Source organism: Argiope bruennichi, chromosome 9 (assembly GCF_947563725.1).
Source record: "Argiope bruennichi chromosome 9, qqArgBrue1.1, whole genome shotgun sequence".
NCBI classification, from domain to species: Eukaryota; Metazoa; Arthropoda; class Arachnida; order Araneae; family Araneidae; genus Argiope; species Argiope bruennichi.
Genome location: NC_079159.1, coordinates 119,787,975 through 119,806,796, shown reverse-complemented (window position 1 = coordinate 119,806,796; position 18,822 = coordinate 119,787,975). Strand labels below are relative to the sequence as shown.

At 31.1% G+C, this 18,822-nt stretch overlaps 1 protein-coding gene across 5 annotated transcripts in view; it reads left to right on the top strand.

The window, feature by feature from the left end:
- Positions 1-18,822, top strand: part of LOC129983809 (uncharacterized) — a 173,075-nt gene that overhangs the window by 23,649 nt on the left and 130,604 nt on the right. For all 5 annotated transcript variants that reach the window (XR_008785456.1, XR_008785457.1, XM_056093453.1 and 2 more), the window contains exon 3: positions 11,305-11,415. Coding sequence is in view for 3 of the 5 variants with exons in the window: in XM_056093453.1 (XP_055949428.1) it covers positions 11,305-11,415 (111 nt within the window). In the remaining 2 variants the exon portion in view is untranslated. The remainder of the gene's footprint in view (positions 1-11,304; positions 11,416-18,822) is intronic.

The following is an 18,822-nucleotide window of genomic DNA, read 5'->3' as shown; positions in this document are numbered from 1 at the left end:
GGCGCGCAAGCGCAATGATTCAGCCATTCCTGTCCGTCGCCCTGTCCCTGGAGGCCGGGGATCGATCCCGGTTAAAGAGGACGCGACACTCATCATTCATCTCCTTCGACTCCAAAATAAGGCATTTTCCGATATAATTATTATCTCAACGACTCTCTTCTTTTGCAATTATTCAGACCGCGAATAAAAAAGCGCCCCACTTCTTCTGGTGATGAAGAGGCCATCGGGGATGAGTTTATTGATGGCCAAAGAAGACGTTCACAAAATTTAGTTTGAAGCAGAAAAAAAAGTTACAATATTTTTTGGAAAGAATGATGAACTGTAAGTTAAACTCAAATATACCAAAATACCGGAGATATTTCCCATAAAAACTGCTAAAAGTAATCAGGAGTTTAACATTCTTTTTAATCTTTTGTTATTTTGTGAGCTAATACTTATGATCTAGTGTGTATCATTTGAATATATATATATATATATATATATATATATGTAAGACTTTGGTTGATTTAAGAAGTTATATATGGAGTTCTTTAACAATATCTTTTCTTCTTCAAGATGTTGCGGAAATGGACCCATTTTCATTTATTATCAAGATTTATTTATAAAAGCAATGACGAGCGCAGTGCCGCGTATCGAATAAGAAGGCAGAAATCAAAAAGAAGAGAGCATGAAAAAGTCAGAAAGCATTTTGAATATATATGGTTTCAGTAAGGAATCTGCTCACATAGCGATTTGGTTTGGCTCATGTTTGCGAATTATACAGAAAAAATAAAGGCCCACGCGACTCAAAAAATGGAAGCATAAGTGAAATCCGAGTTCGGATGATTAGAAAATAGTTATTTTTATGAAGTAAATAAACTTGAGTAAAGATTAGCATCGTACATATTTGAAATTTCTTCCTGTACTCAAATGTTTTAAAACTATTTAAAAATTTAAAAATTATAAAAAATTACCATTATCAGTAATGAAAATTTAGTTATATTTTAAAATTAAAAACATGTAAATTTTTCTTAGATGCACAATTGGATATTTGAGAGACTGGAGAGAGTTAACAGTAAGAGGTTTGAAAGATCGTACTCTTGAAAAATTGGCATTTAACTGTAAATGGCTATAAATTAGTTTTGACAAATAAAAAGACGAATCGAATAGAGAATTAATCATAAAAATATTCAAATTATGAGCTTTAGAAATATTATTTTGCATATTATTAACTACAGTTCATAACTTGAGACAAAATCCAGAAACATAGCTGTGGCAATATTATTGAATAGCGCAAATTTTGTTACAAAACAAAGTATCTGCCAATCACCAGTTGATGCAATTCAAGCTAGCTCTACGCAGCTTCGTTTTGAAAACAAATTGATTTTTGCATTAGAGAAATTAACCTCCTTTTTGCCGATACGTCCTTTAGAACGTTATATATAAAGAGAAAAATTGCAAAATAATTTTATGTATGAAAAATATAGGCTACTGTATACTTGATGCAAACATTTCTGAGTATTCTTAAATAAGTAACAGTTTTCCTAATTATTTCTGATCAAAATTCGAGAAAAGATTCCGGCAACTTCTAAATTAATATTATGAAAGAAAGTTTAAATTCAGCTTAATTATGATAGGAATGTAGAAAGTAAATAGAAGTTCCAGAATTCTGTGAGATTTCGTATTCTCTATGTTCTATTGCCTTTTAACAAACTCTGAGTGAAAACTGAAATGCTAAGAAACCAGTTTATCAGGTTGTTCTGTTCCTGGACGAGCAATTGATATTCATAGTCATTCTGGAGTAATGGATATGGCATACTGCAGATTCTTTTATTAGCTATACGTCTACTAGACATTGTCTATTTGAATTGTTCACGAGTCTTTTATAAGTCGTGTTGTTTCTTTCTGAGCAATTTCATTATGTTTTTGAATCTAAAACTGTGTATGAGTATAATTTTTTACAGTGAAAACAGATTTCAAAAATTTATTGCTATGTTTCTAAAATAAACATTAATCTTTAATAATTTACCAAATAAAAGCAATTAAAAGTTAGAAATTATGGAAGTGAACTCTGAAAAGCAAAATTTTTACGTAGAAGGGCAAACTTACGAAAATCCTATTTCTCATGTCAAAAATCTGTTTTAATTATATTAAAATTTGATTTAAATATATTAATTGTACTAAAATCACAAAATAGAATTAACATGATTCTACAGTCTTATATTAAGGTAATGAGAAAAAGATATTTTTTGAATTCCAATAGCACTCAAAAGTTGTGACTTAGCATTAACAGTAAAAATGTGCATGCATTTTTGAATTCGAGTAAAGGGTTTAAAAATCGGACTTTTAAAAAAAAACATGTCAAAATTTATCTTCGTGTTAAAATTATACAGATTATGGTTTTTGGTTTCTAATAACGCTTAAGTATCTCATATTAGTTGCATGATGACAAAGAAATCATCTTTCGAAATCGTGTGCTGCATTTTTGTTTGGCGCATTAATTTTCGTACAAAATATATGGGTTATTGTTATATAAATGTATGCAGTATTTTACAATATATGAATGTCCTATAACATATATTACCAGGTGCTACAGCATAAGTTATGAAGTGGCAAATAATAATGGCAATATGTTCAGGGGTGTTTGTGCTCCGGGGAAACCCCGGAATTCCGGGAATTTTGAACTTTGATACCCGGAAATTCCGGGGATCGTCGTTCAAAAGGAATAATAATGAATTATTTATTTTGATCTGGGTAATTTTGTTTGCTTTGAAAGCAGAAAACGCAAGGTCAGTGTGTGTGGTGAAAACTTTTCCTTTCTTTCTCCAAAGGCAGTGATAATGTGTGAAAAGGGGGAAAAAACTTCTTTTTTGTTCTTTCCTTATTGCGAGTTATGACTCATTCCCCCGGTTCTCGGACATTCTCTTCTGGATTCTTTTCGGCAAGTAGACGCGGCAGAAAAAAAAGGGAGAGACTTCGTTCGACCAGATGTGCGATCACGTGACCTGGGTTCAAAGGTCTTAATTTTGCAAAATTAATGGTTATTAATTTTGCAAAAAAAGTAATTCATTGAACTTTTATAATTAGGTCATTCAATACTTCATAATCGTAATTTTTCATTTCTTCCCCCCCCCCCTTCTTGAAACTCCAAAATGTCGGTAGTAAGTCCGTAAAAGTTTCAGGGGATTTTTTGGGGTCCCACAAACACCCCTGATATGTTTTGATGGCGAAAAAAGTAATACCATCCTTCAAGGAAAAATAATAGAAACCAAAATGAATCGAGAGAAAGACACATTAAAGCCAAGTAATTCAAGTTTGTAATTAGTGAGCCTGTTAGTCACATATGCTTGTCACATAACAATGGAGAGTCAAATCTATAGTGAAAAAGCCAAGCGAGAATACTGTAGCTGGAATATGATGGTATTGGCCTAATGAATTGAAACGATTTGCAATGATGCAATAAATACAGAGTGGGAAAATGGTGTTGTTATCCGCAACCAAATGATTGCGGAGAATGCCACTTGTTCCACCAAATGTTTCATTTGCTTGCTTCATTTCAAAAAGTTAATATGCAGACTATGCTTATGTAAATACTAGGACAGAGACACTACAGCGCTAGCTTCATTCTCTGGATAATTTTGTAACTAATTATAATAAATAATCCATATAAATTTAGAAACAATTGAGATAAATATAATCAACACAAATTAAAAGCAACATGATCTTAGTAAATACTAATAGAACTTTCTGGATATTGGTTGGTTGGATCTGGTTGTGATTCTGTCACAACAATTTAGACAAGTCAGTGTTTTTTAGATTTAGCTGTAAGAGATTTTGTACCTTTTTATCATTATGTGATGTGGCCAGACATTAGATAATTCTCACTGAAAAAATTTGATGCTACCTACTTTATTCAGTTCATGCACTGTAATAAACTTAATTTGTCACTCTTTCTAACGTTTGAAAGCCTGATAAGACAAGCTGCCAGATAAACTGTACTTGAATTTACCGTATCCAAGCTCTTGAAAGATGCTTTAAACTTGTCTCTTAATCTGCAGAGTAGGTATGTGGACATGCAAACAGAGATGATTATATTATATCAAGTTTGATCTCAAAATTTTATAGTGCTAAAATTTGAAAAAAAAAAAAATGTACCTAAGACATAACACTCAAATTGCAGCGACCTTTTCCTGGTGAATTTTGCAGCAAGCAGCAAAATGATATACTCTCATCAAAATCAAATGATAAAACACTGACATCAGTAAATTATCCAGAAAGATGGCCCTTTATTACTTTAAATATTGTTACAAATCTGCAACGTTGCTTTCCTGCTCTGTTAGTTCAATCACTGGGGGGACCGTTTTACGATCAGCTCTGTTGGGTGCTTCTTCTTTCGTATAGCCGACCATCCGCCACCACTGAACGTAGCAGTATCAACAGGATTTGTTGTAGCGAACTGAATCTCTGTTGAATGCTGATCGGATACTGAATCACTGATCTGAGGGCTTGGCGACGAATTTGACGACTTTGGAGACAAAATAGATAATATTTGAATCTTTCAGAATTTTGATGATAAAGCCAATAGGAACGGAGATATGCCCGATTGTTCCAAAACCTTCTCCGTCCGGCTCCGGGAACTATAAAAAGCCGGCAGTCTAAGTTGAAGACAATCGTGTATTGAATCGTGGAAAGAGTGCTCGAGAAATTTAGAGTCGCAAAGCGAGTCAGCGGTGCAATAGTTGGAACTGTCCAGCGAAACACAGATATTGAGTGGAGCTCAAGTGTTTGCTGAATTGAGCAGTGTGCAGAAATACTGTTGTTTATTATAGAAGTAGCATCGAGTCGTGTGTGGAGTAGCCAGTCATGTAGTAGTGTGTCGGCAGCTGGATACAACCAAAGCGAAGAGAGAGTGGGAAATTGCAGGAGTTTGGAGAGACCGTAGGGATTCCTTTTTCTTGCTGAGTTCTTTCTGACCGTTTGTGTGCTGTGGTTGTTTTTACCACACGATTACAACTTGTGGGCTACTGTTTGCTGTAGTGTGTTATCTGTGTTCATCTCGCTTGTGTAATTGTTGTCTGCCTATTCGTATTAATAAAAGTCGCCGTTTGGTACTGATTATTGTTGATTGTGTTTCTTCATCGACCATTAAATCGGAAAGAACCCCGATTTTCACAATAATACTGTAGCAAGTTTGTTTGTAAATGATGAATCTCAAATTTTTTCCTCAAACTTCTGAAATTTTAAGCATTTGGCGGAAACTCAAAATGTAGCACATGGTTCTTAAATTTAACTATTCTGTCTTAGGGCAATTAAAATGAAGAATTTATGTACTATTAGAAACCAAATCCTTTGAATAATTTTAATATATGTGTATATTTTGGAATTTTTATCATTTTTTTTAAATATTATTTTCTTTTCTTGAATTGAAGATGCAAGAAGCAAGATATAATTTTTTTTTCAATACTTCTCTCTTGATTAGCAGTGGAATTTTATACAATTCAATATTTAGAAAATCGATTATTTTTCGTTTCAATCCAATGCATGTCATTCAAATATCATTTTAATTTAAATAAATGCTTTATCAACATAAATTAAAACATCATTTGTAATGTCACAAAAAATGTCGATGAAAAAGGTCATATATGAAGAAAATATTTGAGCATATTAATGGCAAATGAATATTATGTTGGTGAATTTTTTGTGTTCGCCTCAACTATATCGTTATCATGTTTAAACATTTATCAAATTTGCTTACTAATATTAATTATCACATTGCGATAAAAAAATAGCCCAAGAAGATCTTTCAAGAATTTTTTGCAACTAAGATCACCAAAGTTAGATTTTCAAGATTATTAAAAATTTCACAGAATTGATTATGTCTTTGTCTTTTATTTGCTGTTCTATTAGAAAAATGTTTATAATTTGCTTTTCCTTTCTACAGAAGTAAATTTGCTATTTAGAATTATAGATGGTTATTTTCTACATTTTGATCATTTTATACGTTTAGATAAAGCTTTTAAGTGATGGAAAAATTTCTTCAACACTTTTCATAACACCTTTTATTGAAGAAATATTATTTTTTAGCTTGATGTACTTAAAACTCAATTGGAAAATACTTGAAAGAATGGGCTTTTATATATTTATATTAATACGTAAAAAAGCAACTTTTAATGGAATGGCTTAATCCCATAAGTCAGATTTTCTGTAAAAATGCAAATGGTATTTCTGAGAGCGTGCATTTAAATTTCAAGTTTTTATTTCTTAATCTTCAAAGTAAAATTCAAAGATGATTTTCAGAAACTGTTCACAGTTTTAAATAGAAATAAGTTGATAATCAATAATATAGAATTCAGCATAAACTGTAAAAGAAATCAGTTCTGAAATCCAAAAACATTTCGAAAATTGATAACTGTTGTTGGTTTAAAAAAACTTTTTATTATGTAATATATGAAATAAACAAATATAAATTTTTGTTATTCGCATGAAAGATTTCATCGAATCTTCTTGTTTCAAAATTTAGGCATCTTCCAATCCTGAAAGGAATTTGAAATTCTATCTGGATGCGTCCATCATGTGCATATTGTTACGAATCAGTAACATTACTTCCATGCACAATTAGTCTCGAAGTAAGAAAAAAACACACACACACAAAAAAGAGAGATTTTAATGAATGTTGAGTGAATCTGGTTAATATCTGTCGATCTTAGTAATGAATGGCGATCACTGAATGAAGAATTTGGGAATAAAATGAAAGTTCTAGTAAGTACAAGAATGGCGATATTAGAAACCGAATTCCGTGGTATCACTTTCGAAAATTTTCGATACACTGCTACCGATATTATGTAAAACCTGAAAAAGATAAAATGTATCAGTTTAGTGAATTATCTTTCAGGAGTGTTAGTCACAGAGTGGGGTCTCTTATTGTTTGCGCAGACTGTTTTCTGCGTAAAGATCTGCTGTTTGCGCAACGCCTTAAATATTTAATGATTTTTTTTATTTGATTTTACTTATATAATGTAAGGTGAATGCAGCTCGATATATTTCTTAGTATTTCATCGGCTTATCTTAGATATTTATGAGGAATGAATTTGATTTGAAGGCATCCTTTCTATTGAAATAAAAACTTTCATAATGTTATAACAATTACCACTATTTAAATTATAAATTTAGAGACGGCAGTTTAACATTTCACATTTTAGCTTTTGCTACTCATCTGCTCGCCTGGTGATTTCCGCGTATCTCCAAGAGACTTTTCGGGGTTTTATTTTAGTCTGTTCATCTCTACTACCATAACTCTGAAAGATTGTTCAGTGAAACTTCGCTTAGCGAACATAATTCGTGTCCGAACTTTACTTGTTGCAGAACACTCGTTAAACGAAGCAATATATATATATTTTTTTCATAAGAATAAATGTAAGATAGGATATTGCGTTCCATTCCGAAACAATGCTCGACAAATTTATAATTGCGTAATTTATATTAATAACGAATGCTTCTTTTAGAAAAATTTATCTAAAAGTTTCTTTTTGGATCTACATCAAAATTTTGCAAAAATGAGACATAAGATTTTTGTTAAAGGAATTGGTAGCACGCTTAGTTACTGATTTTTCAGAATGATGCTTCTCAACTTACGGTTCAATAATTCTCCGTTTTTTCAGCATCTCCGTTAATTTACTAAAGTTGTTACTCCATTGATTCTATTATTTCTCCCTCTTCTGCCCAAATTCCCTTCGCAGCTTTCTGCTGTGACACAAAATACAGCTCCATAAGTTCTCGGTAATTCTGGTAACGTTCTTTCACCAGCTCATCGAAATTGTTATTATCCACCTCTTCCCTATAAATTTGACCAGAGACACAATCTCATTGATAAAGGCTTCAAAGGCACTTGCTCAAACCCCTCGGAGTCGCGTTCGACAGCGCTATCCGGCCGAAACTTCTTCCGTGTAGATGCATGGATTCTCCTCAAGCTGCAAAATATTCCTTTCCGAAAGTTTAAATCTTTTATGATTTTACCCCTTTTATGTTTCATTTTGTGATCACCTACTGAATGTAAATTAATATTAATAAATGTAAATGAAAACGCAGTTCTAAATCAATGACATTTTCGAGTGCATACGTTTTGTTTACAAAATAAAAATAGAGAGCTATTATAAAAAAAAACATTTATCTACTGAAAGCACCAACCTATAGAAAAAAGAGTCTTCTAAAGGATCCTGAACCATGTGGAATCATTTATTCAAAAATATTGTTAGTGCTGATAACGAAATTTCTGTGAGGATGATTTTTTTTTCAATGTAACATGTACTATTTCAGATATTTTTATTGCAGTTAAGAAACCTAAAATTAAAATGTTAAACGCATGATTATTGACTAAAATATTGACAAGAAAACGATCCTGTTTTTTTTATTGTTTTTTGTTTTTGTTTCTTCCTTTATGAGAGGACAATATTATATGAAAATCATAAAATAAAACTGCTTTTAACAAACGATCTATGAAAAATTTAACGTTTTGAAGTTCTTTGTTATCAATTTGTTTGTTTTTATTTGTCTGATTTTTTTTTTTTTTTTTGCCTGAAAGTACCAAATGATCTGCGACAAGTGTAGAAGAGTTTTGCGCTTGTTTTGGTTGCGGTGTTGTTCGTACATTCTTTATAAATGCATTGAAAACTGTTTTTAAAAATGCACTTTTAATTGAAACCTTCATTTAACATCAACTAAAAAGCAGAATTTAAAAAAAATGCATATGTTATTTTCCATTTTTTTAAAATTGTAATTTATTATTATAATTATCATGAAATCTATTATTTCATTTTTCTAAAATTCACAATATGTAGCACCACTGATAAAGAATCAAAATTTAATTGTACTAATTTAATAACTGTTAATTAAGCTTTTAAAATATTGAAATAATCTATTGTCATCCTGAGTACTTAATTGCATAAAGTTTCAAAACTTTGGAAGAAAATTGAGAAAAAAAATTGTAAGAAAGAAAAAAGAAATCACTACAAAATTCCATCCATACAAAAAATGTAAATCGAATTAAATGAAAGTTTAGTGTTAAAAATTTCTTCGATTTATATTTGCATTTTTATATACCTCATATATAGTACCACTTAACTCAAAAAGGTAAAAAGGATATATTATTGTATTATAATACTAGCCGCCTTTGGCGACCAGCCGGTTCGCCAATCTTAATGTTCGTTAAAATTTTAATAATTAAATATTTTATGCAATTTCTTCTTTAATAGCTTCTTCATCAAAATATTTTAAAACTTCAAATTTTGATTATCATATAATTCATTCATAATATTATAAAGGCCTTCAGTCATAACGTAATATGTATCTCTCTCATTTTCTCTTAGCACCCGTAGAATTTATGCTTTAAATTAAAGTGGAAAGAATTTATCTTCAATTAATATAATAATATTTTTTACTGAAACAAAGCATTTTTTTATAATCTGATTACTGAAAATAGAGTCACTCAGCGTTTAAACTTTATGGGCACTAAAGAATATCTTTTTTAATTTATGTAATATCTCAAGAGTTGGTCAACAAAATTTTCTTAGATTCATTATGATCAGATCGATTAATTAACAATGTTCAAATTTAAATGCATCAAACACTAAGAAAATAAAACGAATCGTTTAAAATAAACGGTTGAAAACAGGTTTTAAAAAAACTACTTAAAAAACGATGTACTTAAAACTATAAGCATATACAAAAAATATATAACTAACATAAATACAATTTACTTACAAAAGCATGCAACTAACCCAAAAATAATTTAAATCATCCATTGATAACGTTGTCATGGCAACAATCAGAACAGAATGCGCATGCGTGAATTTTCTTCGCCGGTTACGTAACGCAAATACGTGATTTTTTCTACGCCAGTTGGGGTAACGCTATGCGGATTAGAAATTTTTAATTTCCTTTATTCTGTTTTATTTTAATTCAAAAGTACTTCAGAATGAATCTGAAAGATTGATTCATTAACAATGTTTAATTTTAAATGCATCAAACATTAAGAAAATAAACAGAACCGATTGAAATAATCCGCCGAAAAATTTTAACCCTAGCCTCATTACTGTTGGGAGAAAAAAAATACTGAAGCCTTTCTCGGTTGGCGCTGGGGATAATGGAAGATTTTTTTGGCGGAAAAGTTGGCGGTGGGGAAAATGGAAGATTTTTTTGGCGGGAAAGTTAGTTTTTAATTAATAATTAAAATTCTAATTAAAAATTCGAAAAAAGAAACCCCAGGTGCACATTCCCAACCTCCAAGGTATACATGTACCAAATTTGGTAGCTGTATGTCAAACGGTCTGGCCTGTAGAGCGCCAACACACACACACACACACACATTGAGCTTTATTATAAGTATAGATTAATTCAAAATAATATTATACTTTCTATTATAATACAATACTTCAAACAATAACATTAATGTTTTCAGACAATAATTATTAATCATATTTATTTAATTAAAATTTAATTTCTTGTTAGTTGCGTCACCTGATACTAAATTAAAAGAAAGAAATTTATTCCAAGAGATTCCATTATATTAATAATAATGAATTTTATTTTAATAATAAAATGTACTACATTTTATAAATTAATGACTAAATTGTAAGAAATAATTAAAATCCCAAAGAAATTCTGCAGAACAAAAGTTGAAAATAATATAAATTTTGCTTGAAGTAGAAGTACGTTTTTTAAAACTAATTTTATTTAAAATGCTTATTCATAAAATTTGTTTTATTCCCTTAGAGACTGTTTAGAATAAAGAATTTATTATGCTTATGAATGGAAAATTATCTGAGAAGTTCTTTCGTACATTGCTCTTCAGAAAATGTATTCGCTTGTTTAATTTCATCTGACGCAAAAAAAAGCGTAATTGAAATTTTTAGCGTCTTCCATTTTAAAAATTAATCTTGAATACTTTATGTCTTATTACTTAATAATACATTTTAATTATCACAATTTTTACTTCAAGATAAAAAGTTATATCATAAAGAAATTCAATAAAAATTAATGAGTTGTTTGATAGAAAAATTCTATTTGCACAACTCACTTTAATTAGTGAATTCCGCCTAAAATATAAAATTCAGTGCTGAATAAAATAATTATTTTCCCTGTATACTCAAGATTTTATTTAAATTTTTATTTGGCATAACGGATAATAGAATTAGAAAAATATCAAATTCTCTCAGTAAGACATTTTATTTTTCAAATCGATACTCTTTCCTCTGGATACTTATAGCATTTCTCATTCAAAAGAAAAGTATGCATATCTTAATGTGCTCAAGAACTCTATTATCGTTTCAGAGATCCGTGTGGGTGTGCAACACGTGCTCCAATCGGAGGAAGCAGCAGAGCGTCGCCATGGCAACCGGACAGCAGCAAGACACCAACACCTACACCTCGTCGGGACAGAAGGTCAGTGTGCTCTCTCCGCTCATTCATCCCCTTCAGAAATCCGTCCATCCCCCTAATTAAAATTCATCGCCTCGGGGATTCAGAAGATCGCTCGATGGAAAAGATTTAAAATGAGTCTGCATTTAAGGAACATGAAGGGAGGATTATGCGATCAATTTCCGAGATTGAAATCAAAGGCTTCGTTCTATTGTTTTTTGTTTTTATTTATCGTAGCTCTTTTATCGCAATGAAGTTAATTGAAATCACAGATTATCAGTTCACTTTTATTTTTAAAACTAATGCGTTAGCTTTAGACTCTTTCATAAATATAAAAGAGCTTGAATTTCTTTAAAAAAAATTTTTAACTCACATTTACGGGAAATGAAGGGAAATTTTCGCTTTTTTAATCGTCTGGTTTTATGCAAATGAATTTTAGGCTTTGTTCTTTTTAATTAAAATCCTCCTAAACATTCACACTTTCTTAAGATCATTCACCAGTTAATCTGTTATGAGCCTGATTTTGTAACTTAATATTTTCTTAAAATATTCGACCGTATTTACATTAATTACTAACTGCAGTATTTTAGTGAATAATATTTATACATGAAAGAGTTTTCTTAAAGCAGGAAAATAGAATATCAACTTTTCTGAAGCATTTTTTTCCCTTACTGTTACGGTAAAATTATTTTATTTAATGTCTTATGAAAGTAATGAACTCTCTTGAATTGATTCATATGTGACAGTCCTATAAACGACCATAGAAATTTGTGACTTGAAGTAAATGACATGAATTATTTAATTTAAAAATAAGATTTAAAATAATTTTTTTAAAAATGGTGATGAAATAAAAAAAAATGCATATATGTACATATCCTTCATAAATGATTTTTTTTTCTTTTAACTAAACAAATTTCAGCTGTCCTAAGGAAAAATCGCTATAGCAGCATTCAGAATAATCAGCAAAAACATTATTAATACTGCTAATATATACTGCTCATTCCACGATATATTCGAGGTTCGTTAATTGAATTAATATTACCCACATTTACCTGTTGATTCTCTTACAGAAATAAGTTTTTAATATTTTCTATTCATTTAATCAGAGGAATCTTACCTAAATATTTATATATGTTTTGTTGCTAAATTTGGGTAGAAATTATTACAGCCCAAATGAGTGCAAAATATTAAAGCGATCTTGACTTTTGATGAGTAAATATCTCCTTAGCAATTTTTCTGTAATACCGTGTTAAATAACGCCTGTAAAAAAATGTTATTCAAATCAGGATCAGCGTTTTGCCGGAGCATAATCTTAGATCATCATTTTACAGTTAAATTTTCTCCTCTATTTCATTAGATGGGTTTTGAGATTGAGTTTTCATTTATCTCAGTAACCATAAAACATTTGAGATGTTTATAAATTCTTCATATTTTTTGTATTAAATTAAAATATTTATGAATAAATTATTTTAAATTAAAAAATGATAATGGAAATTTCTTACCCGAATGATACTTTGACAAATCTATTAATTGTTTTTAATCAAACTGAAAATTACAAAGAATAATTGGTGTTTAAATATGCAATAAATGACATTTTATTGCAAATTCAAGCACACGAGTATAAATGTTAAAATTTTCGTAGCAATAATATTTAAAACACAGTTCACCAGATTTTGGTGATTATAGTATTTGTTGTTGTTGTGGCGCTTTACAAGCCCGCTGACAGTTATCTGTCAGCGATTTAAGCCGAATGAGCGTCTCTTGTTTTTTCAGTAGCGCCAACCAGGGCCAAGAGAGCAACTTAGCTACTTCATGCGTCACATTCGTTTGCACAACACCTTTTAAAAAGGAAGGGGGCACATTCACACACTTAACAGATAGAACACAGAAGAGGAACAACCATGCCCGAACCTGGACGGTCAGATCACGGGGAAGACGAGCCACCTCTATGCCAGGACGACGGCAATTATAATATCTGCCAGCACTATAATAAACTGAAAGGTTTTTTTTAAAGGCTGATTTAAGAACACTTTGCCAAGCCAATAATTTTTTTCAGATAAAATAATTTTATTTTTAGTCCACTTTTATTTGAAAAAGGCGAAAAAAATTCTCATTAAAGGAAAAAAAAGTTCCGATACTTGAATTGAGTTCAGATATTCCCAAAAAGTTGTCCTCCTCCACGAACCATTCAGTTTGACACTATGGGAGGAAGGACGCAGCCCCATCATTGATCTGAATTAAATAGTCCTGAATACTATTTCAAGACATTTCGATATTTTCCACATTTCACACGACAAAACAAACACGAACACGAAATTACACGACACTCAGAATACTATCTAATAATGACCCCCAAGAAGGATCGTGGGATATGTAATGCCATCTGTTGTATCAAAAAGAAGGTAGTAGAGTTATGCAACAACTACAAAGTTAATAAGATGCAGATAGATTATAAACGACTTTACTTGTCGAAGAGTCTCTGGTGATCATACTGTTCAAAGTAAGGGAATTAACTTTTGGATGGAGATATTTTAAACAAATACGCTCTGGAATGATGGCAAAAACAATAGTCTAGCTCTCGCATTTTCCTTTACGATGAAAGAAATTTGAAAATTTCAAATTGATACATTCATCTTTTTTTTTATATTCTGACCTTTGTTGTAAATAATGGTATAAGAGTCTTCCGAATAATATCTGAAACTTGAAAGGCATTGGAAAAATTAAGAAAAAAGGCGAGAACTGTCAATATGGACTAAAAAACACAGAAAAGCAACACCAAATTTTCATGTGCCCAATTTTTCATACACTATGCATGCATGCATAAAAATGAAGAGCGTACGTTAATTTGATGAAGTCGTGGAAATTCTCACATCAGATGACATTTTTCAATTATAATTCAGTTTGATGAATGCATGGATGGCTTTTGAGTTTCAAAAATTCCTCACAACAACAACAACAAAAATCAGATGTGTGAGATAGGGTGACGTCTGATAATCTTGTCATTAGACTGCGTTGTTTTTAGAAAATCCACCACCAGAGTAGCACCAGCTTGCATCCATATGTCACCAGATATCCAGGCGAATGATATAGATCGAAGAGGTCTTGTCATTAGACTGAGTTGTATTCAGAAATTCCAACAAAAGGGGAGAGCTATTTAGCATCCATATGATATTAGATACAGCATTTTGCTGTTGCATTTTAGGAAATATGTCATTGCTTCAAAGTGACCGCTCATTACGTAATTCATTCTTAGACCTTCAACGGTAATGCCTTCGAAAAAGTAACAGTCGAAAATGAAAGAACTTGTTATCCCACACTACAAAATACCTTTCCATTTGCTTCGTGTAATACAAATAAGATCCCATTATGAGAATTTTTGTCTGCTTTGAACCTGTAGTTTTTCTAATTCACATTACTAATCAACGAAAATTGCATGTTATCCGATCATAGAAGACGTAAAGAATATCTATTATCACCGTTATACTTGATGAGGAGTTCATTTATAAAGTTTAGACATAATTAAAAATGTAGAAAAGAGCTAGAATCATGCAGATCATAGATTTCATCGAATCCAGCACTCTTGACTTGCTGTCTGCGAGACGCCCTTTGCTTATCCTCTTGTCATTTGCAATAAAGTCGACAAAAGTGGAAGATCATTTAGGCCAAGATCGAGGGCATGCGTAACTAGTTTCTACAGATTTGTGTACAGTCTGTGCTGAAGAACATGCTTCTCATTATAGATAAATATTTCTGTAGATGAGTGTCTGCCGTAGGTAAACAAGTAATATATCTGCAACATTTTGCCTATTTAAGTCATCGAGCTTTATAATGTCAAAATATTGTTTCTAAGCAGAAAGTGATACTCAAACTTAACTAAGAGCGGTTATGTTATTCATGACGGTATTTTACAGTGTGCTCGATAATCTGTATATCTTGGCCAAGTAATGGCTTAGTCAAGTAAGGTGGATTCAGAGTCATAGTATAGAATAAAACTTGAAAGAAAAAGAAGTTCTCTTTCTGGTGAACGTCTTAGATGTTTTCATTCTTAAGCGAGCCTCTGCCTAGCGACGATGTTTTTGTGCTGCTTGTACTTTTCCAAAGTTTCGAAGTTTTGCTCTTTACTGAGATCATATCCCAATAAAAAAAAGGGGGGGTTGCCATTTAAAATTTAGCAACAGTGATAGTTATTTTATTACTTTAAATATTTTTCTTTGGCGCTTATTTTAAAATCCCATACCATGTCGTTTCATTCTGTTTTCTTGAACGGTATGGTTTTCGATGAATTATTATATCAGCAAATTGTTTTGCCGATATAAAATGATTAAACAGATTAAAATTCCGTTGCATCAAGGATGACTCACATATAGAAGCAGCAATATATTCGATTTAAATATATTCGTGATACTCTGAATCATGAATATATTTAAAACGAAAATACTTTCATTTCTTGGAATGTTTTTGCAGCTGTGAGATGAGTAGACACCTTTTATTAGGATGCGACTTCTAATAGCTTTTTACGTACTGTCTGCTTTGCTAAGGATATAATATATATTAAGAGCATTTATTGAACAATTGTAATCATAGGTGACTACTCCGAACTTCCATAAGGCACTCGGAAAAATCTGAATGATTGGATACTCCCACAAAGGAAATTAAGGTTGAGTACTAAAGACCATCAACGGCCACAATACAACCCTTTCCGTAGGAGTAGTCATTCCATATATATATATATATATATATATATATATATATATATATATATATATATATATATATATATATATATATATATATATATATATATATATATATATATATATATATATATATATATACTCTTCAGGGTGATGAGAACCAGCCACTATTCTGGTTTCTCATTCTCAATTTTGAGGCCCAAACCCCAGGGGCTTTTGAGCAAATTTATAATGTAATTCCCCCACCCCCACTTTCTATTGATGTCCTAAAAAAGGTTGAATAGTTATGAAAATGATTTTTTATGAAATATTACATATCATAAATTGATCGCCCCCCCTCACACTGCCTACTATTTTCACTTCGTATATTTACAAGTCCAAAATTATTATTATTATTCGCTTTGAGATTATATTCATTCGCTTCTCACGCATATTCTTCACACAATGGAGTCGTCTTATGTGACATCATATTGACCATTACCGACAGAATTGTGCATGTCATCTTCATCTAACTGCGGGTTGTTACATTCTATGTTGGGACGTTCATTGCCATTTTAAAAGTTATGAGAGGGATTCTAAAATTAAACTAATGATGCAGAACAGAAGGGTTTCTTATGCAAAAGTATTAGCTAATCTATTTTAATTTCTTAATCTCACCATTGCACTCTAAGGAAATAAATTGGAATTATTAAGTGGCCCTGGAGTATATTAAACAATTCGCAACACATTTAAAAAAGAGAAAAAACACTGAAAATTTACGCCCCAATTTGAAGCAATACTATTTTGGGATAAACTTGGTAATTCTGAGCCGTAAGCAGATGATGGGGGCGGCACCCACCAGTTGTTAACGGATAAATTTTCACGTTTTCACGCCAATCCAGCGAGTTGGCATTTGGCCCCGACTGATTTAGCGTCGCCGGATCCTCTTATACGGTGTATCTTCAATAGAATTATGTTTCAAACTTAGAACCCTCCGGCATTGAGATCGAAATCAAAACGATCCCCTTGAAATTAGTAAATTGTAGTCTTAAATAGATCACACTGATTGCAGAAGAAAAGTCTGTTACGATTTTGTCAAAATTTAAAAAGGATTGCTTATGAAAATTTATTGCACAAGAGCTTTTCTTCATTTCAGTTCGTTCGAAGTTACAAAAACTTATGCAGATAACAGGCATAAGTTTTTGTCTCTCGTTTCTCGAGTCATAAGTTTTTGTCTCGAATTTCTCTCTTCTGGGAAAAATTCGGCTCAACTGTACTGAAATGCAAATTGCCATTCACAAACATAGTTTCGGCGGCTATGATGATGAAAGGTATGTTCACTTCTCCTTTCAGTGTTTAATTATTCTAACGACGACTTTTGATTTGATGCCAAAACGTGCCATTCAATTGAATTGTTCGTACCAGGCAAACGGTTTTTCCATCGGTACGATGTTATGTGACATTTACGAACAGAAGAATATATTTGTCTTGAATTTCATTCTTTATGCACAATATTTCCAACAATTCTGTATATTTACATTAAAGAATGATTCTGAAAAGATTTGCACACATTTTTTTCTACTTACTACTCATGAGTTTGATTCCATTAGACATTAAAAAAGAACAACAGGAAAAAAATAAGTGCTGTTGGACATTAATGACATATTTCATTTTACTGCAGAATAAAAAGATTGAAACATTTTATTATTACTATTTTTAATTATTCCTAGATAGCGCTTATTGCAAAGTGAAACACAAACTTTAGCTTCACGTACACTAAGATGGTAAATTATATTCTACAGTAAGCTATATTTAGAATAATCATTTCTATATTTCTCTTTTGATTTTGAATTAATTAATAAATTATTATTAAAATTACTTATTTAATAAATTTTTTGACGAAAGAACATTCTTAAAAAAATGTAAATTAATTGTTGAAATTTATTTCAAATAATTAATTAATTTAAAAATTAGCTTCAGTATTAAATGTTCTAAGTTTTCTATTCCTTACCTTTATTTATCTATATTTACATGACTTTTGTTTAAAAATTAAAGAAAACGTGTAAAAAAATGTAAACACCGTATTAACAGGGGGTAGTGAGTCACTTAAGATAATACAAGCCTGCAAAATAAGTCATGAATAAGTGTTTGGAATGCAATAACTGATTTTTATATTGTTTGATGCCCTGATTTCAAATGTGACTTTCATTTTTATTATCAAATTATTAGTAATGATTTGGTAAATTATGTATATAAGAGCAGTTACCATTGGTAATATATCCTAGAATTCACAGATCCTTGTGCAGTCTTAATCTTTTTTTCTTAAAGTTTCTTTTAGCACTTTATCCTTTGTTGGTAGCATGCAGATCTTCTTTCTTCATCCAAAAGAAGTCTACCATCTTATTGACGTTTCACATATCTATACTCCATCCTCTTGTTATCTTCATGGAATTGCTCTCTCTGTTCATCGTTAAAAACCCCAAGAGTTTTGAAAAAGTAGTCCAGATGCGAATTTCAGTTCAAATCGAACAGTCAAAGGCTTTGAGTTTCATTTACATGTTTTCCTCGGTACATTTCAAACTGGGATCCTTAAAGATCCCAAGGAGTCTTTTTTGAAGACTTCTTTAAAAGCTCTCCAGGTTTCTTTTACACACATTTCCATTTTCCTTTCAAAGACTTTGGCTTAAAAAGTTTTCGAATATATGAATAGGCGAATATAACGTCCTTTATTTTGGCTTCCGGCAATGTTGGAAATTTG